Consider the following 24,228-nt stretch of genomic DNA (forward strand, 5'->3'; position numbering starts at 1 on the left):
GTGTGTACATCATCAGACTGTTTCATTTATTGATTTAATTTTTAATATGACAGTCACTTTTGGCTCAATAGTTTTGGTAAGATTTTTTGAAATGCTTCGGTAAAATCTCATGCTCATCAAGGCTGTATTTATTTGATGCAAAAACAGTGATATAGCAAAATATAGTCTTAAGTGTCACATGATCCTTCAGAAATCAATCTAATATGCTGATTTGCTGCTCACCAAACATGTATTATCAGTGTCGAAAATGGTTGTGCTACTTATTTTGTTCAGCATAGAAAGTAAAAAAAAAAAAACAGCATTTGGAATAGAAATCTTCTGTAACGTTATAAATGTTTTCACTGTCACTTTTGGTTAATTTAATGCATCATTGCTGAATAAAAGTATTAGTTTCTTTAAAATAATAAAATAATATTACTGACCACATACTATTGAACAGTACTGCATCTGCCAAATCACTCTCAAGGTTCAAAACCTCTGATTGTGGTGTTGTTGATGTGGTCTTTGTGCTGAACTCTGGGTGAACAGCGCTCTCAGTAAAGCCCTGATGACATCTCCAGCTGTCCAGCCTCATCAACCCCAGCCCAGACACGTGTTTCTGGAGAAAGCAGACACTCGCTTCCCCTCGCCTGAGCTTTAACACACTGAAGTCTCTTTACTTTTTCCTGTGATCATGACTTTGCAAACCCTAGGAGACGCATGCACAGAGGAGAACTTTAGAGCATGAACTAAAAAAACGTATATTACCATCTGCAACATCTTAGGACAGAAACTTAAGCATTAATAGAATGTAAACAAGCTGTTCAGAATGGAAAATTAGATTGCTGCTTCCTTAATATTGTGCAATATAGAGTCAACTTTTTTTAAATAGTAGGTGAAACAATCATTTTGCAACAAAGTTTTCAAACGTTAAAATTAAATGACAATAAAAAAGTGCTTTGTAATTTCTAAACTCTGTTGACTACGATAATCTTTTTTTTTTTTTTTTCAAATACTTGTTTTGAAAAGTCATGGAAATGCAATAGTGATTTTTTCTTTTGCTGTTGGAACAAATGGGGAAAAGAAAAAAAAATTTTTTTCAGTGGTCTATTATTTACTATGTTTTTTTCTTAACAATAGAAAAATTGCAATTGCAAGAAATTTATTAAGATCAAAATGACATCAGGAAGATTTTAAACAACAATAAAACTACAAAGGCAGGCACTATTGTGAAATGATCACAAAAGGGCAATATTTCTTTAAACCTTTTTTATTGAGGACATGCAAACCATGCACAAAAATGAAAAAATAAAATAAAATATTTACAGAATGAACAAGAAAGTAGAAAAGACAATCCACTGATCGCTTTCTCTCAGCTTCACTGACTTTCACCTTCAACTCTGAAATATCTCACGAAAATTACATTACATCTAAATATGGAGATTTCCAGCAAATACCGGTTAAGACTACAAAAAGACAGCTTGTAATTCAATGCATTACAGGAATATAAACCTCAAAAGAATTAAAAAGGTTCATCTGGGTTCAAAAAGTGACTGTTCCTCACAGTAACACATTGGCATGTGTTGGATTTGTAGATTGAGAGCACCAAACGTCGTCTTAGAAACATACAAAAAATGCATCGCTGATTGCTGTATCTGTGTGATGAGTCTTAGCTTTCAACACGTACGTCATGAATGCAGTTAGAGGCAGAAGTCTACAATCCATTTTTTGCTCTATTCTCAGATACAACATGGACAAACCTAACGATAACGGTTTCTTTTTTAATATCTTAGCACTAAGACCATCAGTAGGTAGTTCTGGATTTTTCTTTAAAGCACAATGACAGAACACAATCTTTTAAAGATGAAGTGTCGTTTTTGCATCACTGCTGGTGCAGAAAACCTACTTCTGTCATGGAATAAAGAAAAAAGGTACTTGTGATTTGTATTTTACAATTCTGAAAAAGGGTGATTCTAAGTTTAATTCTAATAATTCACCATATTTACTCCCTCAAAAAAAAAATTAAATATGAGACAAACTCAGAATTGTAAGATGTAAACTTGGAATTCTGAGGGAGAAAAATTGGAATTATGATGTTAACTTAGAATTCCAAGTTTACATCTCACAATTCTGAGAAAAAAAAAAAGGTAAATATGAGCTGTAAACTCAAAATTGTGAGATGTAAACTTGGAATTCTGGGAAAAAATGGAAATATGAGCCATAAACTGTGAGATGTAAACTTACAATTTTGAGCTTATGTCTCACAATTCCATTTTTTCTCTCAGAATTCTAAGTTTACGGCTCATATATCTCAATTTTTTTGTTCAGAATTCCTCAGAATTGTGAGATGTAAACTTGGAATTCTGTTTGTCTCATAATTCCATTTTTTTCCTAGAAATTCTAGGAAAGTTTATATCTCACAGTTTATGGCTCATAATTCCATTTTTTCTAAGAATTCAAAATTTACATCTTACAATTGTTTGTGAGTTTGTCTCATAGTTCCATTTTTTTCCCTAGAAATTCTAGGAAAGTTTATATCTCACAGTTTATGGCTCATATTTCCATTTTTCCTACAGAATTCCAAGTTTACATCTCACAATTTTGTGTTTACAGCTCATATTTCCTTTTTTTTAATTATGAGATCTAATCTTGGAATTCTAAATTAAGCTCATAATTCTGAGTTTGTCTCATAATTCCATTTATTTCCTCAGAATACCAAGTTTTCATCTCACAATTTAGTTTGTTTCATAATTCCAATTTTGTCTCATAATTCCATTTTTTGCCTTCACAATTCCAAGTTTACATCTCACAATTAAGAGTTTGTTTCACTTTTTGTCTCATAATTCCTTTTTTAAATACCAGAATTCCAAGTTTACATCTCACAATTTAGAGTTTATGTTTCATAATTCCATTTTTTTTCTCAGAATTCCAAGTTTGCATCTCAAAATTTTGAGTTTACAGCTCAAATATTTTTTTTTGAAATTATGAGTCAAACTCAGAATTGTTAAGTTAAGATCATAATTCCAATTTTTTTTCTCAGAATTCCAAGTTTTCATCTCACAATTTAGTTTGTTTCACAATTCCAATTTTGTCTCATAATTCCATTTTTTCTAAGAATTCAAAATTTACATCTCGGAATTCTGAATTTATGGCTCATATTTTCATTTTTTTCGCCTCAGAATTCGAAGTTTACATCTGACAATTCTGAGTTTGTCTCATAATTCCTTTTTTATATCCCAGAATTCCAAGTTTACATCACACAATTTAGAGTTTATGTTTCATAATTCCATTTTTTTCTCAGAATTCTAAGTTTACATCTCGGAATTCTGAATTTATGGCTCATATTTTCATTTTTTTCGCCTCAGAATTCCAGATTTACATCTGACAATTCTGTTTATGTCTCATAATTCAATTTTCTTTCCTCAGAATTCCAAGTTTACATCAGACAATTTAGCATTTGTCTCATAATTCAATTTTTTCCCCCTCAGAATTCTAAGTTCACATCTCACAATTTTGTGTTTATGGATCATAATTCCCAATTTTTGTCTCATAATTCCAATGTTTTTCCCAGAATTCCAAATTTACATCTTACAATTATAATTTTTTTTTTATTTCTGAATTGTATCTCGTAAATGATTTTAATTTTTGCGGTTATATTCTCAGGTCAAAAGTCAGAATTGTAAAATATGAACTCATAATCAAGGAAAAAAGTCAAAATTGTGAAGAATTACCTTTTCTTTTTATTCTGTGGCATAAACAGGCTTCCATAGAAAACACACTTCCCCTTTAAACATCTCATCTGAATCTACATGTCGCGGGAGGAAAGGCAGTACTAGAATGAGATCCATTCAGTAGTTCACAAACACAACAATCACTAGCCGTCTTTACGCCATCAATGCTACGCTAAAGCAGAATGGATTCTGGGTGACTCTTGGTAAAAGAGCATGCTACATTATGAGTGAGTCTGACCAGAGGAGAGGCAGATTATATAGCGAATATGAATTCATGGAAAGCTATAGTGAGTTGCTGCATAGCCTATTGGGTTGGCAGAGTGTATGGATTTACTGGGATTAATATTTGCATGATTCAGGTACTAGAAAACTGGAAGCCGGAGAAGGCAGAGCTGCTGCTGTTGGATCCTCTGGTGGACGAGGTTCATGAGAGGGATGTGATATTGGAACGGCCTCCAGGTGGCGCTACAATCCTCTGTGCCGTACGCCTGGGTATGTGGTCATCCTTTTGAGTGCCTTTGAGTAAAAAGAAAAAATGGTTGAAGCTCATTGTTTCAGTTTGGACACGGAGTTCACTGTAATGAAAGCATGTCTGCATGAGATCCAAATGATGTCTACTTGATTTAGGTCACATAGACTCAGATTACACATAGCACCACTTTTACAGCAGCATTTGTTCTGGATGTACTCCTCCTTTGTCTTGATTCATCTTGGACCTTGTTGGTTCAGCTTTGAACTTTGATCAAAAAATTCTTACTACATGACATTCAAATGGAAACATATTTTTTTTACCATTCATTTATTTTTTCTTCTCAGAACAAAATACGAATACCACGTTTACATCTCACAACTCTAGAGTTTGTCTACATTTTCTTAGATTTGTGTGATGTAAATTTGGAATTCTGAGTTTATGTCTCATAATTTCTTTCTCAGAATTCTAAATTTATTTACATCTCACAATTCTGCGTTTATTCCAATTTTTCTTCTAGGAATTCCAAGTTTTCATTACACAAATCCGAGTTAATGTCTCATAATTCCATTTTTTCCTCTTAGAATTCCAAGTTTACTTCTTACAATTCTGTTCGTTTCAAAATTAAAAATTGTAACCCGCAGAATTCCAAGTCTATCGAGTTTATTCCAATTTTTCTTTTAGGAATTCCAAGTTTTCATCCCACAATTCTGAGTTAATTCCAAAAATCTTAAGAAAAAATCTCTAAAAGTTTACATGTCACAAATCTGAATTTATGTCTCAAAATTTTAATTTATAAAACAATAATTTATTTCTAAACTTACATCTCTGAGTTTATGGCTCATAATCCCATTTTTTTCTCAGAATTCCTCATTTTCATCTCACAAATCCGAGATTTCTTATCCAATTTTCTTCCCGAGAATTCCAAGTTTACATCTCACAATTCTGTTTAATCCATTTTTTCCCCAGAATTCCAAGTTTACATTTTACAATTTTGAGTTAGTCTCATAATTTCATTTATTTTATAAGAATTCCAAGTTTGCATGTCACAAATCTGAGTTTATGTCTTATAATTTCAATTTCTTTCTCAGAATTCCATATTTCCCTTATTTCTAAGTTTACACCTCAAAAATTATGAGTTTATTAAAAAAATTTTTTTAGAATTCCAAGTCTACATCTTACAATTCTGAGTTTATTACAATTTTTCTTCTAGGAATTCCAAGTTTACATCTCACAATTCTGAGTTTATGGCTTATAATTCCATTTTTTCTTAGAAATTCTAAATTTAAATCTCACAAGTACGAGTTTGGCTCATAATTTCTTTTTTTTTTCTAAGAATTCCAAGTTTACATGTCACAAATCTGAATTTATGTCTCATAACTTCAATTTCCTTCTCAGAATTACGTATTTATTTCTAAATTTACATCTCACAATTCTGAGTTTATTCCAATTTTTCAGAGTTTATGTTTCATAATTCAATTTTCCCCCTCAGAATTCCAAGTTTACATTTTACAATTTTGAGTTTGTCTTATAATTTCAATTTCTTTCTCAGAATTCCATATTTATTTCTAAATTTACACCTCAAAAATTCTGAGTTTATTAAAAATTTTTTTTTAGAATTCCAAGTCTACATCTTACAATTCTGAGTTTATTACAATTTTTCTTCTAGGAATTCCAAGTTTACGTCTCACAATTCTGAGTTTATGGCTTATAATTCCATTTTTTTCTTAGAAATTCTAAATTTAAATCTCACAAGTACGAGTTTGGCTCATAATTTCTTTTTTTTTTCTAAGAATTCCAAGTTTACATGTCACAAATCTGAATTTATGTCTCATAACTTCAATTTCTTTCTCAGAATTACGTATTTATTTCTAAATTTACATCTCACAATTCTGAGTTTATTCCAATTTTTCAGAGTTTATGTTTCGTAATTCAATTTTCCCCCTCAGAATTCCAAGTTTACATCTCACAATTCTGAGTTTATTCCTCATAATTCCATTTTTTTCTCAGAATTCCAAATTTACATCTCACAAGTCTGTTTATTACATTTCCCCCCAGAATTACAAGTTTACATCTTACAATTTTGAGTTTGTCTTATAATTTCAATTTCTTTCTCAGAATTCCATATTTATTTCTAAGTTTACATCTCACAATTCTGAGTTTATTCCAAATTTTCTTCTAGGAATTCCAAGTTTTCATCTCACAAGTCTGAGTTTATTTTTCATAATTACATTTTCCCCCTCAGAATTCCAAGTCTACGTCTTATAATTCTGAGTTTATTAAAAAAAAAAAAAAAAACTTCTAGAGTTCCAAGTTTTCATCTCACAAGTCTGAGTTTATTTTTCATAATTACATTTTCCCCCTCAGAATTCCAAGTCTACGTCTTATAATTCTGAGTTTATTAAAAAAAAAAAAAAAAAACTTCTAGAGTTCCAAGTTTTCATCTCACAAGTCTCGGTTTATGTTTCATAATAAAATTTCCCCCTCAGAATTCCAAGTTTACATCTCACAATTCTGTGTTTATGGCTTATAATTAAAATTTTTTCTTAGAAATTCCAAATTTAAATCTCACAAATATGAGTTTGGCTTATAATTTCTTTTTTCCCCCCAAGAATTCCAAGTTTACATCTCACAAATCTGAGTTTGCCTAATATTTCCATTTTTTTCCTAGGAATTCCACGATTTTCGTCTTCTTGGTATTCCAGATCACAATGTCAGCATTCGATGCAACTGAAATTTAGCCGTTCCGAGTATACAGGTTGAAGTTTTTTGCAGCATTTGTGCTCGTTATTCCAAGCTCACTTATCCCAAACTTAATAAACTGTATGTATATACAGTTAAACAGTGCCGTAAAAAAATTATAAATGCATATTAATATAAAATACTTTCTAGAGGAACTTAATATACTTTTTTGTTCTAAAACCCTGTTGTTTTACACTACAGCCAACACAGCAAAATCAAAGCTGCTTACCAGATAAAGTGAACCCAGACTGGTGCAAATTTCTAGCTGGTCCCAGCGGTATCTTTCCTGGACATGAGGGCCCTCTAGTGGTGGGAGTGGCTGGTACAGATTTGGTCATACTGATGACATCATGAACGGGGCCATCATAGTTTCCTCTAGGAACACCACGAGCATCAGCCATCTGCAAAACAACAGGTTTTGACTATGAAAGTAACTCTTGAATGAACAAAAGTTGAGTCTTTTTAAACTTTAAAAGTCAGTGAGGGAATGAATCTGTTATTTGACCACCAGGATAAGCGAGTCAGAATTCATAATCACACAGAGACAGTCTTACCCTGCCTCGGGCCTTGATTCTTTTGTAGACAAAATCCGGATAGGCTTTTCTGGGAATGAAGCGGCCTGAGCCTTCGGTCACATTGAGATTCCCGTCCTCCAGAATGATCCTGCCCTGACTGATGACCACCACAGGGAAACCTCGGCACTCCATTCCCTCAAAGATATTCACCTCCACGGTCTGCAGCGAACACACGGATCAAAATAAGGACAGAGAAGGAGCTTTACATTTCACACTCACAAAATTCAATGGATTTAACAGAATTCTGATTCTGTTTAGAATAGTACTGTACAACACTAGAACTGTTTCCATTGTTAAGGGCTTCTCTTTTTTTTTCTCACTGAAAGATGATATTCTCATACCAGATTGTGAGAACTGGCTGAGAAGGTTTTCGTCTCCTTTGTGTTCCAGATAACAATGTCAGCATCCGATCCAACAGCAATTCGGCCTTTCCGAGGATACAGGTTGAAGATTTTTGCAGCGTTTGTGCTCGTTACTGCAACAAAATCATTCTCGTCCATTTTTCCTGTTGCCTATGTGACAGAAACATAAGACAGTGCACATATGAATGGAAGTTGCAAGAATATGGATAGATGTTTTATCTTTTGCTGATTACTAAAGTTCTTGTTTGTAGTCTAACCTGCAAATTCATGACAGAGGCTATAGAGGCAAACTTTAAAGCTGTGTGGTTTGCTACACTACCAGTCAAAAGGTTTTGAACAGTAAGATTTTTAATGTTTTTTAAAGAAGTCTCTTCTGCTCATCAATTCTGTGATTTCACCAATTTATTTGATCCAAAGTACAGCAAAAACAGCCAAATTTTGAAATGCTTTCACTATTTAAAATTACAGTTTTCTATTTGAATGTATTTTAAAATGTAATTTATTGCTGTGATCAAAGCTAAAAAAAAATCTGCATCAATATTTCAGTCTTCAATGTCACGTGATCCTTTAGAAATCATTCTAATATGCTGATTTGCTGTCCAAGAAACATGTATTATTATTGCTATTATTATTATCAATATTAAAAAAAAAAAAATAGGAAAGAAATTGAAGAAATTAATACTTTTATTTAGTAAGGATGCTTAAAATTGATGAAAAGTGATGATAAAGACATTTATATTATATTAATGTTACAAAAGATTTCTATTTTAGATACATGCTGTTCTTCTGAACTTTCTATTCATCAAAGAAACCATCATCTGTTTTCAACATAATAATAATATAAAAATGTTTTTTGAGCAACAAATCAGAATATTAGAATGATTTCTGAAGCTTCATGTGACTTGAGTAATGATGCTAAAATTCAACTTTGAAATCACAGGAAAAAATTCTTTTTAAAATATATTCAAATAGAAAATGGTTATTTTAATTAGTAAAAATATTTCAAAATTTTACAGTTTTTGCTGTACTTTGGATCAAATACACGCAGGCTTGGTGAGCAGAAGAGACTTAAAAAAAACATTCAAAATCCTACTGTTCAAAAACTTTTGACTGATAGTGTATGTTGGAGTATATAATATTTTATAACATTTTACATGTTATTTTTCATTTCATTATAAGACCTACCACAGCTTTGTCCCAGACGATGCTCATGCGCTCCTCAATGCCATTGGTTCCCTCTGGGATGTACATGAAGTTATCTTTTCCAACAGCTTTCTGTGCCGTGGTGAAAGTGCAGTGAGCGCTGGCTGTCACCTGAAGATCCCCACTGAAACAGTTCATGACAGTCAGTAAGTGTAATGCTTTCTAAAGACTAAAGGCCAGATACACTCAGAGCAAATTAGACCTTCAGAGTGCCATCTATGTGCATTTTCTACTGACAATGCGCCAAAAAAGAACAAAGACACAGTTGGATCATTTCTTGTATTCTACTATCAACACAAGCACAAAATAAGTTAAGATAGGTTTTTTTGGATGTTAAATGATGCAAATACTAGTAAACTGACCACAAACCTTGGTGAATCACCTTTCATGATTCACTTTCCTTTCAAAAATTTAGCATCTGAAATGGAAACCCCTACTAATGCATATGCAATAAGGTCAGCTGCAAAAATAACTATCCACACGATTTTTTAATTTGCTAATTGTTCACTTTGTGTCTTCAGTAAAAAAAAAAAAAAAAGAAGCAAAGATGTTTTCTATTTCGAAAGCAAAGATTTCTATTTTAAATAATCACTGTTCTTCTGAACTTTTTATTCTTTCAACACTGATAATAATAAATGTTTCTGGAGAAAAAAAATGAATTCTGAAGAATCATGTGACACTGAAGACTGGAGTAATGATGCTGGAAATTCAGCTTTGCATTACAGAAATAAAATACATTTTAAAATATATTCAAATACGGAATGGTTCTTTTAAATTAAAATAATATTTTATTTACCCTAATGTTTTTTCTATTTGTTTGATTAAATAATTCCAGCCTTGACGAACTTATTTCACATAAAAAACCCGTACTGATCCCAATCAATGTAAACACTAAGTTGCTGAAAAGCTTTACTGAAAAGCTTGTATTTGGCATGATTTTCGCTGCTCACCAGGACAGCATTGAGCTGAGGTAATCCGGCGTGCTCGTATCGGGGCTGAGCGGAGGAGACATGACAAATGCAGCAGCTTGGGCCCAGTTTTTGCTCCAGTAGTGCGATCCGTCTGTGCCCAGGCCGGCTGCGATTGGTTCTCCATAGATGACCATCCCTGAAAATGAATCAGTGCACATGACAAACATTCCACTGGCTCTTCTCTTCTTTTCTTTGTGTTTCTTTTACAGTATTTTAGAGCTGTTGTCACTCTCGTACCCTTTTTCCTGGCCTTGGCAATGACGTCGGCAGCTGGTTTGCTCATCACCTTTGTGATGTAGAGAGGGCAATTGGCCTGTTTGGCAATGGTGATGGCTCGATACACAGCCTCAGACTCCACCTGGAGAAGAACAGCAGAAGTAATGCTGATGTTCACCAGCGGCAGAACAGATTTTTGATTTAAACAGACTCAAAGCATTAAGACAAACCTCCTCTGGGTGGCTCAGGACATGTCCTTCTGGGCCAGTGATTCCAAGATCCAAAAGCTTCTTCTGTTCCTAAGGTTACAAACAAAAACATTTAAATATGGAGTAAGGAAAGGAACTGGTATATTTGAAAGAATATAGTTAAAATAGCAATGCATAGAAATGTCTCATAATTACATTTTTTTCTCTGTATTCCAAGTTGATATCTTAGAATTCTGAGTTTATATCTCATAAATAAGATTTTCCCCTCAGAATTCCAAGTTTAGATCCCACAATTGTAAGTTTGTCATATAATTCTATTTTTCCCTTCAGAATTCCAAGATAAATATCTCACAAATCAGATTTCCCCCCTCAGAATTCCATGTTCACGTCTTATTAAATTAGTTTTTAAGAAATTCCAAGTTTACATCTCACGATTCTGAGCGTCTTATAAATCCATTTTTCTTCTACAAATTCCAAGTTTGTCTCAGAATTCCATGTCTATGTCTTAAAATTATTTTTTTTCTAGAAATTCTAAGTTTAGGTTTCACAATTCTGAGTTTATATCTCATAAATATGATTTTCCCCTCAGAATTCCAAGCTTACATCTCACAATTCTGAATTTGTCTTATAATTTAAATTTTTTTTTTAAGTTTATATCTCAGAATTCCATGTTTACATCTTAAAAATTATTATTTTTCCCCTAGAAATTCTAAGTTTAGGTTTCACAATTCTGAGTTTATATCTCACAAATAAGATTTTCCCCTCAGAATTCCAAGTTAACATCTTACAATTCCAAGTTTATATCTTATAAACAAGTCTTCCCCCCTCAGAATTCCAGGTTTACACCTCACAATTCCGAGTCTCTCATAAATCCATTTTTTCCTCGAAATTCCAGGTTTATGTCTGTCCAATTCTGAGATCATATTTCAAAAATCAGATTTTCCAATCTGAATTCCAAGTTTACATCTCACAATTGAGTTTGTCTCATAATTCTATTTTTCCCTTCAGAATTCCAAGATAAATATCTCACAAATCAGATTTTCCCCCTCAGAATTCCATGTTCACGTCTTATTAAATTAGTTTTTAAGAAATTCCAAGTTTACATCTCACGATTCTGATTGTCTTATAAATCCATTTTTCTTCTACAAATTCCAAGTTTGTCTCAGAATTCCATGTCTATGTCTTAAAATATTTTTTTTTTTCTAGAAATTCTAAGTTTAGGCTTCACAATTCTGAGTTTATATCTCATAAATAAGATTTTCCCCTCAGAATTCCAAGTTTACATCTCACAATTGAGTTTGTCTCATAATTCTATTTTTCCCTTCAGAATTCCAAGATAAATATCTCACAAATCAGAATTTCCCCCTCAGAATTCCATGTTCACGTCTTATTAAATTCGTTTTTAAGAAATTCCAAGTTTACATTTCACAATTCCGAGTTTATATCTTATAAACAAGATTTTCCCCCTCAGAATTCCAAGTTTACATCTCACAATTCTGAGTTTGTCTTATAATTCCATTTTTCCCTAGACATTCCAAGTTTACGTCTTTAAAACAAATTCTAGAAATTCTAACTTTATGTTTCACAATTCTGAGTTCATATCTCATAAATAAGATTTTCCCCTCAGAATTCCAAGTTTAGATCCCACAATTGTAAGTTTGTCATATAATTCTATTTTTCCCTTCAGAATTCCAAGATAAATATCTCACAAATCAGATTTTCCCCCTCAGAATTCCATGTTCACGTCTTATTAAATTAGTTTTTAAGAAATTCCAAGTTTACACCTCACAATTCTGAGTCTCTCATAAATACATTTTTTCCTAGAAATTCCAGGTTTATGTCTGTCCAATTCTGAGATCATATTTCAAAAATCAGATTTTCCCCTCTGAATTCCAAGTTTACATCTCACAATTGAGTTTGTCTCATAATTCTATTTTTCCCTTCAGAATTCCAAGATAAATATCTCACAAATCAGATTTTCCCCCTCAGAATTCCATGTTCACGTCTTATTAAATTAGTTTTTAAGAAAATTATTTTTTTTCTAGAAATTCTAAGTTTAGGTTTCACAATTCTGAGTTTATATCTCATAAATAAGATTTTCCCCTCAGAATTCCAAGTTTAGATCCCACAATTGTAAGTTTGTCTTATAATTCTATTTTTCCCTTCAGAATTCCAAGATAAATATCTCACAAATCAGATTTTCCCCTCAGAATTCCAAGTTTAGATCCCACAATTGTAAGTTTGTCTTATAATTCCATTTTTCCCTAGACATTCCAAGTTTACGTCTTTAAAACAAATTCTAGAAATTCTAACTTTATGTTTCACAATTCTGAGTTCATATCTCATAAAAAAAATTTTCACCTCAGAATTCCAAGTTTACATCTCACAATTGTGAGTTTGTCTCATAATTCTATTTTTTCCCCTCAGGATTCCAAGTTTATATATCACAAATCAGATTCTTCCCCTCAGAATTCCATGTTTACGTCTTAAATTTTTTTTCTAGAAATTCCAAGATTGCAACTCACAATTCTATGTCTTTGTCTAATTTTTTCCCAGAATTCCAAGTTTACATTTCACAATTCTGAGTTCATTTATCATGAATCAGACAGAATTCCATGTTTACGTCTCACAATATGATTTAAGTACCAGTCCCATTCGCAAGGTGCTTAATTTCAAATGGTTTGAACATAAACATATGGCGAAAGGAAGAGAACTGGTATATTTTAAATAATATAGTTAGAATAGCAATGCATTAAGAACTGAAGTAATGTAACAAATCAAGGTTACCTCATCAATGATGTCTCCGTTTTCAGCATGAACCTGTGCAATGGCACCCAGTTCCCTCATGGCACTAAACATCTCATAGATCTACAGACACAGAGAGTGTTAGTTCTTAGAAATAGGATCTACAGTACAATGTATCAAAATCTTCAAAACTTTGGAGTTAAAGAACAAGGATGCATCAAAATGATCCAAAGTGACAGTAAAAATATTAATACTGTTGCAAAGGATATCAATTTTAAATTCTGTTCTTTAAAACTTTCTATTCACCAAAGAATCCTGAAATCCTGAAAAAATGTATCAAGGTTTCCACAAGAATATTAAGCAGCACAGCTGTTTCCAACATTATCATTAACATTAATAATAATAAATGTTTCTAGAGCTGAGCAGCAAATCTGAAGGATCATGTGACACTGAAGACTGGAGTAGTAGCTAAAAAATCCAGTTTTGTGTCAAGAATAAATTACATTTTAAAAGGTATTCAAATAAGAAAGAGTTCTTTTAAATTTTAATAACATTTTACAATTTTAACAGGATTTTTGATTAAATAAATGCAGCCTTGTTGCACACAAGAGACACTCAAGCATTTAAAGAATGATACCTGTGTATCAGAGCTCTGATACTGGTCCTTATAAGCCATGTAGATCAGGAAAGAGTTGACGCCTAAAACGACAAAGAGAATTATGTTTCAACAACCTAATATATCTTTTTGGAGCTAAATGCTGAATGTGTTTTATTTGGTTAAAAATCATAATAAAACCCAATAACGCAGATGAAAAAAATATCAAAGTCACACCTGAAATCTCACATCACCTTTATCTTTGACCAGAGACTCCAGCTCCTCAAACAGCCCATCATGCCAGCGAGTGATGTCGATGTGCAGAGAGTAATCACAGCACGACCTCTTATCCGCCGTATCCCTCCACTGGTCATACGCCATCAGTAAACTAGCTCCAGGTTCAGGCACAACATGGTCAACTAAAAGATAAACAAAGCATAATGATGAGAAACACATGCTTAAATTTACACGTCACCCAAAAATGACCACTCTGTCATCATTTACTCACCCTCAAGCTGTTCCAAAAAACAACATGAAGTAATGCATTTAAATATAATTCAAAAAAGTAGAAATTTCTGTGTCCTATAAATGACTTCATAACAGTACAGTGGCTTATCTGAGGAAAGTTGAGCAGAGGAGAAGAGAACAGACAGTGACAGCGCTGTGACCCCGATTAAACTGATTTTATGAGACCCGACAAGCTCTTATGCCCTAATACTGTACAACACACACACTTTTTAGCAGAGACCCTCCTTTCTGTCCCACTAGATTTCCATAACTAGTCTTCTGCTCTCTTTTCTTCTCCTCTGTCTTTATAAGATGTTGATGTAATGACATACTAATCATGGTGGTTCCTCCTGCCAGGGCGGCTCTGGTGCCATGGTAGAAGTCATCAGCTGGGGTCATACCCAGGTGAGGGGCCTGTAGACAGGTGTTCACATCAATGCCACCAGGGATCACAATGTGCCCATAGGCATCCACTGTCTTCACACCCGTAGGTACGATGAGGTTCTCACCAATCTGCCTGCATGGTGAAATAATAAATCAATACAAATTGCTGTGATGCCTCAAGTTAAATTTTTTTTCACCATGGGTTAACGTTTTGACATATTGCATAAATTATATTTGATTGAAATGCATGTATTGAAATATTTTATATTTTACCAATGATAAAACTGAGGGAAGCCTTAATGAAAACAGACAATGTTTATTACATAAGTTAAAATTGTGAATAACAAATTACAGTGACTGTAAAATGTATATTTTAGGCATGTTAGGGACATGTTTTGAGTGTATTTATATAATATTTAGGCTGAGGTTATTAGGTAGGTATATAAATTCTAATTTATTATTAATTAAATTAAATAGAAAATAAATAGATAAAAATAATTAAATCTGATGTACAGTTTAGAATGTTTTTATGGTCAACTAGCAGATTTATTTTTTAATAATAAAATCTTAATATTAAGACTAGGGTCATTGGTCTATTTTTGATTTTTCCTTTGGAGTGATTTTGTTAAGTAGACCTGGCAACCCTCTATATAATATAACTGCAATAAAAAAAAAGCAACTTTTTAATGTAAAGTATAGAATGTTTTTGAATGTTTTATGGTTAATATGAAGATTTAAAAAAAAATAAAATCTTACATAAAATTACAGGTGGGCTATTTTTGCTGTACAGACATGGCAACCCTGAATGATATGATATAATATAATATAATATAATATAATATAATATAATATAATATAATATAATATAATATAATATAATATAATATAATATAAATACAAATTTTAGAATGTTTTTTTTTAAGATTTTTTTTATGGTCAATACACAGATAGTAAAAAATGAATTCTTAATATTAAGGCTAGGATCAATGTGCTATTTTGGAATATTCTTTTGGGATAGCTTTGTAAAGTAGACCTGACAACCCTCAATATAATATACTTGCAATAAAAAATAAATATAAGCTACTAATGTAAGGTTTAGAATGTTTTTGATTGTTTTTATGGTTGATATGCAGATTTTTTAAATAATGAAATCTTACTTAGACCTGGCAACCCTGAAAAATAATATAATATAATATACATATAAAAAAATAAATAAATAGGAGCTCAGTTTTAATCTTTTAAAATAACAAAATCTGAACATTAATGCTAGGGTCATTTGATTATTTTTGATTTGCCTTTGAGACAGTATTGTTATGCAGACTTGGCAACCCTAAATATAACTGCAATAAAAAAGAAAAGAAAAAAAAACAGCAACAGCTTAATTTTAATGTAAAGTTTAGAATGTTTTGTGGCTAAAATGCAGATTTTTAAAAAAATGAAATCTTACTTAAAATTAAGGCTAGGGTCATTGGGCTATTTTTGCTGTGTAGACCTGGCAACCCTGAATAATATAATATAATAATAAGCTCAGTTTTAATGTACATTTTACGGTGTTTTTGGATGTTTTTATGCTTAACATGCAGATTTTTAAAATAATAAAATCTTAATATTTAGGTCATTTTTAATTTGCCTTTGGGCCAGTTTTGTTATGCAAACCTGGCAACCCTGAATATAACTGCAATAATAAAAGTTAAAAAAAAATCATTTGTGACTAAAATGCAGATTTTAGAAATAATGAAATCTTACTTAATGGTTCCATCTTCAATGTAAATGTCGGCATAAAATGACTGGTCATCATTTACGATTTTTCCACCTTTAATAATGAGTTTATCACTCTGTGGAGTAAAAAGAAGACATGCAATGACTTAAGTGCAGCATATTGTTTCAAAAGTTGTACACTTCAAGCAACTTTATAGTGATTATTCAATTGCAAACGAACATACTGTTATAATTTGCTCACCCATCCACGGAATATAAAAATAAAAATGAAATAAACAATTTGCATATGCACAAACAGTATTATAACTTTTTAACTTGTTTCAACATCACTGACACCAAGAATTTGAGATATTCAGTGTTAAAACACCCAAAAGATCATCATATTTCACTAAACTGCTTTGAATTTCACTGAAACCTTGCTGAGCCAGTTCCAGAGAGCTTTGAATGTAGACATACAGTGATTTCAAAGCACAAAGAGCTGTGTAATGCATGCAAATCCTCCTATGCAATATGCAGCATTCTTAAAGGAGCTAATCAGAGAGATTTTATCATTCAAAAACCAGACATTTAAAAACCCAGACAGAGAATACAAAAGAAAGATAACAGGCAACTCCATTCATCTGTAACAACACTTTTCTATTTGTATTTACTCCATTATCCACGCATGACTGCTGCTGTTTTGCATCAATGCATAGTGACTGAACCTTCACTGTTCTTTTTTTTTGCACCATTTCCAAAGAATCCAAATCATAACCCCAGTTACAGAAGACCGGTGCATGAAACATCATTCACAAGGCTGTTAGACAGTGTCAAACTCAACTCTAACATGGTGAAAGTCAAAACAGACGTGGCTAAATAAAGAAAGAAATGAAATAAACTTTTCCAGAATTCTGCTCAAGGGTATTTCACCACATTCACTGTGCTGGGGTGGAACCCACAGGGCTTCACTTTAATGCAATGTGACACTTCCACGGGCGGCCCATCTTTGGCACCGCCAAAATCCCTGCCAAGCATTTCCGATTCTGGGCCACCGTGTTGCTTGAGGACAGACGAGACAGACAGAGAGGGGTCTGGGATGCTGCGTGTAACACTAGGATGACCCTTCATCTTACAGTACTAAAATCCAGAGCCTTTAGTAATGCATTATTAAATATTAAGTACATTATTAAACATTGCATGAATGACTATGCAATTATTAGTAGTAGTTTGCATCACTTTTTTAATGCAGATGTTTTCAAATCAAAGTCATGCTGAGTATGCGTGTTTCTGTGCTCTGAATGTGGGTCAGACGGGGGGCTCTAGCGGTCAGGCTGCAATGCCAAATTGTGCGGAAGGGAATTGGATCCAATTTGGCCGCGTTAACAGCACTCTTTCCTGGGTTTTCTCAGTCCTGCAGTGCACATGGATGAATCCTCGCTTATTAACCCTTTTACTGTCTTTGGGTCATTGTTATTGGTAAAGCATACACTGTAATATCACAGCATTTCCATCGCTGGAACCTGACATGGTCATAAACATATAAACAATCATTTTGTTTTTATATAAACTTGTTTTTATAAAGATTAATGTTGTAGGGTACTACTTTGTAATGTTTCAACCCTTAAAAAAAAACTACACCATATTGACAGCTCCACGCTGTAAAGAATGATATTTTAAGTGCTTTTTAATCGCATTCAAAATAAGTTTTTGTTTACATATAATAAAAAAAAAATATTTATTTATATATATATATTTATTTATATATATATATATATATATATTATGTGAACAAAAACTTTTATTTTGGATGTGATTAAATGCAATTAATCTTTTGACCTCACTAATTTTAATATTTCATTTTAATACAAGCAAAATTTAGTAAAATGCTACAATTTAAACCTGTTAATTGTCTTTAAGGCGCCAGTATATTTCATGACAATAGATGTATTTTACTGTAAAAAGGGATTTTAGTATAAATGAGTAGTATTTATTTTAAGGTATAAATTGCTTTATTTATTCAGAATATTTTAGTTTGTTTAACAAGGCAATACATATATACATATTCATAAAATACTTAGAAAGTAATTAATGAAATTATGTAGCGAAACCACTTTTTAAATTTTTTTTTATAAAATAGCCACTTTTTAACCCTTTTTTAACCTAAAGTTTCAAAAGGTGAAAGAATATATTTTATTCTTAGTTGCAGTTATGATCGTGATTTTTTTTTACATTTTGTATATTTTTCATATAAAACAAAACAAAAAAATTGACCCATCTGTCTCTGTTGCAAAAAAAAAAAAAGAATTATATATATATATATATATATATATATATATATATATATATATATATATATATATATTTTTTAATGATTAATTAAATGAAAACATAATAAAATTTAAAATACATCTTAAATTACATTTTATTGATTGATTGATTGATGTAGCAATTATTAGATCTATGAGTTAAATGTTACATAGATGTAATAAAAAAAAATACATATCAATATTTATTTTTAATAGAGAAGAAACATTATACCCATTGATCACTTTACCATAGTTACTTACTATGGTAAAGTGATTGAGTATAATTTTTGTTTTCTATTAAAAAGAAATGTGGTTATAGTTTAACCCATAGATGTAAAAATTACTACATAATAAATAAATAAATAAAATGAAAAAAAAAAAAACATTTTAATGAAAATATAATCATATCCATGAATCTATGTGCCTTTTGCCATAAATAAATAAATAAATAATACTAAATATTCCAAAAACTTTGACAGAATGGTTAAAATTACTATGGTAGACAGTGTGCATCAAAGGGTTAATATCTTTACAAACAGGGAAGTTGTTAAATGTAATAAAACAACGCATTTCCAAAACTATTCATGTTTTGCTGTCAGTATCACTTGAACTGTCTTTCATTGCATTTCCAGTAAGTGCTTGTGTGTAATGTGCTCTGTCTCATGTAATTATTGACCACAGCTGCTGTACATGCCAATTTAGAAGTCGCTGTGACTTTCACTGTGCTATTATTAGCATATTTTACAGCAACAAACTGATTTTAATATCTCAAATGACTTAAATCAAAATCCCACCACATCCCATAATGTTAGCCAGGGGCCAGGGCTCATGGGCAGGGCCCCCAGACACACGTCTAGGCCGAAGAAAAAAAAAAGAAAAAGATTTCAACTCTTCGCGACGTGCGTGAAATTCTGACATTTAGCGCAATCTGCGTAAACGGTGAAGCGACTGTAGACTAAAACGAGTATTTCACATCTACAAAGACGTCGGACCAATATAGAGAGAAGACATGAATGAATAAAAGACACAAAGGACACGAGAAACCGGGAATAAGATGCCGGTGTCGATGCCGCCGCCATGGCAGATTAAACGGAATCTTACGTTAACACGGAAGCAGCGTTTTTGAAGCACATTTGTCACATCATTGCATGCATTAGTGCAGCTCTTAAGTGTTGACCGGCTTTCTCAGCAGTGTTTCGAGGACAGCAGGTTGTTGCCGGCGGCGGCGGTGGAGGAGGCTCACCCTTGACTGCACAATAAAACCATCATCCTCCTCCTCCTCTTCACAATCGCTATCTCTCCTTTAGCTGATGTTAGCTAAAACATTGGCCTCGGGTTTTAATCGCTAACGTTTCTTACCGTCAGCCGAGGGTTGTTCTTCTTGCCTTGGAAAGACATGGCACCGGTGTGGGAGCAGCTCTGATTTCCGAGAACGAGAGCCGGGATCGGGATGGTGATGATGATGGTGATGACGCTCACGTCAGAATAAAGGCGCAGCGACCGGCCGCTTAGACGGGTGTCGCTCGGGATTCGGGGTGTAATTTAGGTTAAGATTACCGGGGTTCAATAGTCACAGAAGACAAAAGCCCTTCAGAGCCCCCACCCACTGTCTGTGCCTGCTCACCATCTGCTACTTTAGTATTCACACCCCATCCTGCACTCAGGGCGAGGCGGAACAGAGGAACTCTTGGTCCAGTCACTACTCTCATATTTCTTATTTATTTTTATTTTTTTGGTTATTTTGGTTTTCTACATATTAACCCATTTAACAACAAACTAGTGAGTAAGAGAGTATGTATTTTATTCTTTGGAGAGTCCAGTGCTACAGTATTATGTTTTTCAAACAAAGTAGCTTAACTATTAGAAAAAAAGTAAAATTGTTTAACTTTTTTATTAGTGCTGTGCAGCGATTAATCGCATCCAGAATAAAAGTTTTTGTGTACATAATATATGTGTGTGTGCTGTGTATATTTATTATGTATACACACACACACACACACACACACACACACACACAGTAGGCTATATGTTTTAAAAATATTTGTTTATATTCATGTAATTTATATTATATATAATTAAATATATTTAATATATAAAAATTTTTCTTGCATATATATGCATAATAAATACACACAGCAAATATACACACATATATTATGTATATATTATGTACACAAAAACTTATTTTGGATGCGATTAATCGCGATGAATCGGTTGACAGCATTAATTTTGTTATTTATTTTATTAGGAAAAAAAAGGAAAATGCTACAATATAAAGCTGTTAATTGTCCTTAGGGTACCATTTCATGGCAATACATGTATTTTTACTGTAAAAAATGTTTAAAAAATAGATTTTAGTATATGAGTACATACTTTATTAGTATCCATTTTAAAGTATAAATAACTTTATTTACTCAGAATATTTCCGTTTGTTTAACAAGGCTATATATATATTCATGGTAAAATATTTTAATAGTAATTAATTAATGAAAATAAGTAGTGAAACCACTTTATAAAGTGGATTTTTATAAGTTAGACACATTTTGTAACCCTACAATAAAAATAAAAAAATCCAAAAAATTGGCAACTACAAAAGAGTGAATTTACCCGTATTTTTTTTTTTTTTACAAAAAATAAAAAATAAATACAAATTTGAAGTGTGTTTTTTTACTACTTAATTTTTGTTTAATAAAAAAAAAATATCAATGGATTAAATTTACCCTATCACTTAAAAATATTTTTTTTTATTAAACATAAAAATGTTCAAACAACTGCAACAAGCAGCACCATTCTCAAAGAAAAAAAGTTTTTTTTTTTGAAGAAAACTAAATAATTATGCACATTCATATATCTATCTACTACATTAAAGGAAAAAATACAAAATAAAATATTCTAAATAACTGCATCAGCTATTTTGAATTCATAATAATCAAATGTTATTTTGAATGCCCAAATGGTTCAAATAAATAATTTTGCTTAATAATGTTATAATTAATATAATATTATATTTTATGTTGATATTTCAAATAGCCTATATTATATATAATATTAATTATATAAATTAAAATATATACATGTAAATATTTTCAAAATATATACTGTATGTTTGTGTATTTATGTATACATAATAAATATACACATGCACATATATTGTGTAAACAAAATCTTTTATTTTGGATGCGATTAATATTTTGACCAGCATTAGTATCTATATACACAATTAACATGTCTCCTGTGACCTTTTTATGAAAAAATGTTCAAATTTTTTTATTCATAAAGCTTTGACACAAATATAATGTAAACTGGAATCAATTTTTTGAAATTGAGTATTCAGAAACTGAATAAATAAGCTTTCCATTGATGTATGATTTGTTAGGATAGGACAATATTTGGCCGAGATACAACTATTTAAAATCTGGGAAAAAAAAAAAAAAAAAGAAAAAAAGAAAAAAAATCGAAATATTGAGAAAATCGCCTTTAAAGTTGTCCACAGAAGTGCATATTACTAATCATAAATTTAGTTTTGATATATTTATAGTAGGAAATTTACTAAATATCTTAATGGATCACGATCTTTAGCTACTTAATATCCTAATGATTTTGACATAAAAGAAAATTTTGACCCATACAATGTATTTTTGGCTATCGCTACAAACTCACCCGTGCTACTTAAGACTGGTTTTGTGGTTCAGGTTCACAAATAGCTGTCAAGTTAGTATAATTTAAACTCGAATGAGAGTTTATGGTGTACATAATAACACATAGGAATAGTTGAAAGTAGTGATTACCTCTCGCCGCCCGTTTTGCGCCGCTCGACCGGGTCCGGTGGGGTAAACGAGTGTCTGACCCTGTGAACTGCAGGACGGGGTGGACTGCGTTCGGCTAGGAGCCGTTTGACTCACGCTGCTGAAATCACTCATGCTCGACGTATCGCTGAAATTATCCCTCTGATCATCCACTCGTCCCCGAGGGTTTCTCCTGGCAGAACTGGGACTGTACGACTCAAAATTCAAGGTCTTATTCTCAAAGGCTCCTTCGATGTTGCAAAACATCCCTCCGAACTTCACCCGGGGTTTAGGGCTGTCTGTACCAAGTCTGGACAGCAGGGATCCCTGGTCATCATCCTGGGGCAGGAGTCTTCTCTCAGCCATGGCTCACAGAAGAAATGGGAAGCTTGTTTGAGGAATCTTTGGACTGCTATTATAAGAGACGCGCTTCCACTGGGAGAGAGAGAGACAGGTGCTGTTATAGGAGCTGTCCAGAGAGGCGTGGTGCTGAAATCCTCCACTCACTGGATTAGGGAAGACATGAGCTCCCTCGAGATTAAGGTAAATCGATTGTTTTACAAACAGTCCTATCAGAGAGAATCAATACAACGTACTGCTTCTAAATCTTTAGATAATCTCATTCACAAACGAGAAAGTGTGAGAGAAAACAATACTCCTCTACTTTCAGTGGGTTAGTTGGCTTGAAAATCAAGAGTCAACCAGTTCAAGGATAAAGGATCTATCTATCATCTATCTGTTTTAATATTTTTATTATTTTAGCATTTGTACAAAATACTAATTATTATATACCAGTCAAAAGGTTTTGTACAGTAAGATTATTAAAGAAGTCTCTTCTGTTCACCAAGCCTGCATTTATTTGATTCAAAATACAGCAAAAGCAGTAATATTCTGAAATATTCTGAAATTTTTTTAGTATTTAAAACAACTTTTTTCTATTTGAATATATTTTAAAATGTAATTTATTTTTGTGATCAAAGCTGAATTTTCGGCATCATAACTCTAGTCTTCAATGTCACATGATCCTTCTAAAATCATTCTAATATGCTGATTTGCTGATCAAGAAACATTTTTTATTATTAATATCAATATTTAAAGCAGTTAAGTAAATTTTTTCTGGATTCTTGAATGAATACAAAGATCAAAAAATATAGAAATGAATATTTTTATTTAGCAAAGATGCTTTAAATTGATCGAACGTGATGATAAATACATTTATAATGTTACAAATAAATACTGTTCTAATCTACTAAAATGTTTAATACTTGGCTGTTAATGATAATAAACGTTTTTTTTTTCAGAATATCAGAATATACAAATGATTTCTAAAGGTTCATGTGACTGGAGTAATGAGGCAAAAAAAAATCAGCTTTGAAATCACAGGAATAAATTACATTTTAAAATATATTCAAATAAAAAACTGTTATTTTTGAAGATAAAAATGTCAGAATTTTACTGTTTTTGTTGTACTTTAAATCAAATAAATGAAGGCATGGAGAGCAGAAGAGACTTAAAAAAACTTTGACTGGTAGTGTAAATTAATATAAGGTCATGAAAATGTGTTTAGTGATATAAAAATATAAGAATGCTATGAAAAAGCTATGTCATAAATTGTAAAAATGATACAAATAAATATTCTTTTAAAAAAAAATCTTATCTTGTCAATTTATGAAATGACAAGTTTGGTTCAGGTTTATATTAATGATTTAAAATCAAAACATTTGTTGAAAAATTTCTCAAAAGTATTAGAC

At 31.9% G+C, this 24,228-nt stretch overlaps 1 protein-coding gene across 2 annotated transcripts; it reads right to left on the reverse strand.

Moving 5' to 3' along the window:
• Nucleotides 1–1,233: 1,233 nt before the first annotated feature.
• dpysl4 (dihydropyrimidinase like 4) lies at nt 1,234–22,894 on the reverse strand. 2 transcript variants are annotated; one of them, XM_073828189.1, is made up of 14 exons: nt 22,481–22,894; nt 16,435–16,523; nt 14,637–14,821; nt 14,052–14,216; nt 13,840–13,901; nt 13,245–13,325; nt 10,479–10,547; nt 10,270–10,390; nt 10,012–10,168; nt 9,044–9,185; nt 7,838–8,008; nt 7,476–7,655; nt 7,151–7,322; nt 1,234–4,226 (listed from the first exon to the last, which is right to left on the reverse strand). In XM_073828189.1, exons 1-14 carry the CDS (start codon nt 22,841–22,843, stop codon nt 4,135–4,137), a joined length of 2,049 nt encoding a protein of 682 aa, XP_073684290.1. In that variant the 5' UTR covers nt 22,844–22,894; the 3' UTR covers nt 1,234–4,134. The 2 variants fall into 2 exon arrangements, with proteins under 2 accessions (XP_073684290.1, XP_073684289.1); XM_073828188.1 differs by lacking the exon at nt 22,481–22,894 and adding an exon at nt 20,052–20,254.
• Nucleotides 22,895–24,228: the final 1,334 nt, after the last annotated feature.

This window comes from Garra rufa, chromosome 22 (assembly GCF_049309525.1).
Source record: "Garra rufa chromosome 22, GarRuf1.0, whole genome shotgun sequence".
Lineage (NCBI taxonomy): Eukaryota > Metazoa > Chordata > Actinopteri > Cypriniformes > Cyprinidae > Garra > Garra rufa.

What these genes read in the sequence shown, in the direction of transcription:
- dpysl4 (XM_073828189.1), bottom strand. Translation starts at nt 22,843, where the DNA reads ATGGCTGAGAGAAGACTCCTGCCCCAGGATGATGACCAGGGATCCCTG. An exon ending in AGGAGGAACCACCATGATTA is followed by an intron (nt 14,217 to 14,636) that starts GTATGTCATTAC and finishes TTTATCTTTTAG; the next exon opens with TTGACCATGTTGTGCCTGAA. An exon ending in CTCAGCTCAATGCTGTCCTG is followed by an intron (nt 9,186 to 10,011) that starts GTGAGCAGCGAA and finishes GAACTGTTTCAG; the next exon opens with TGGGGATCTTCAGGTGACAG.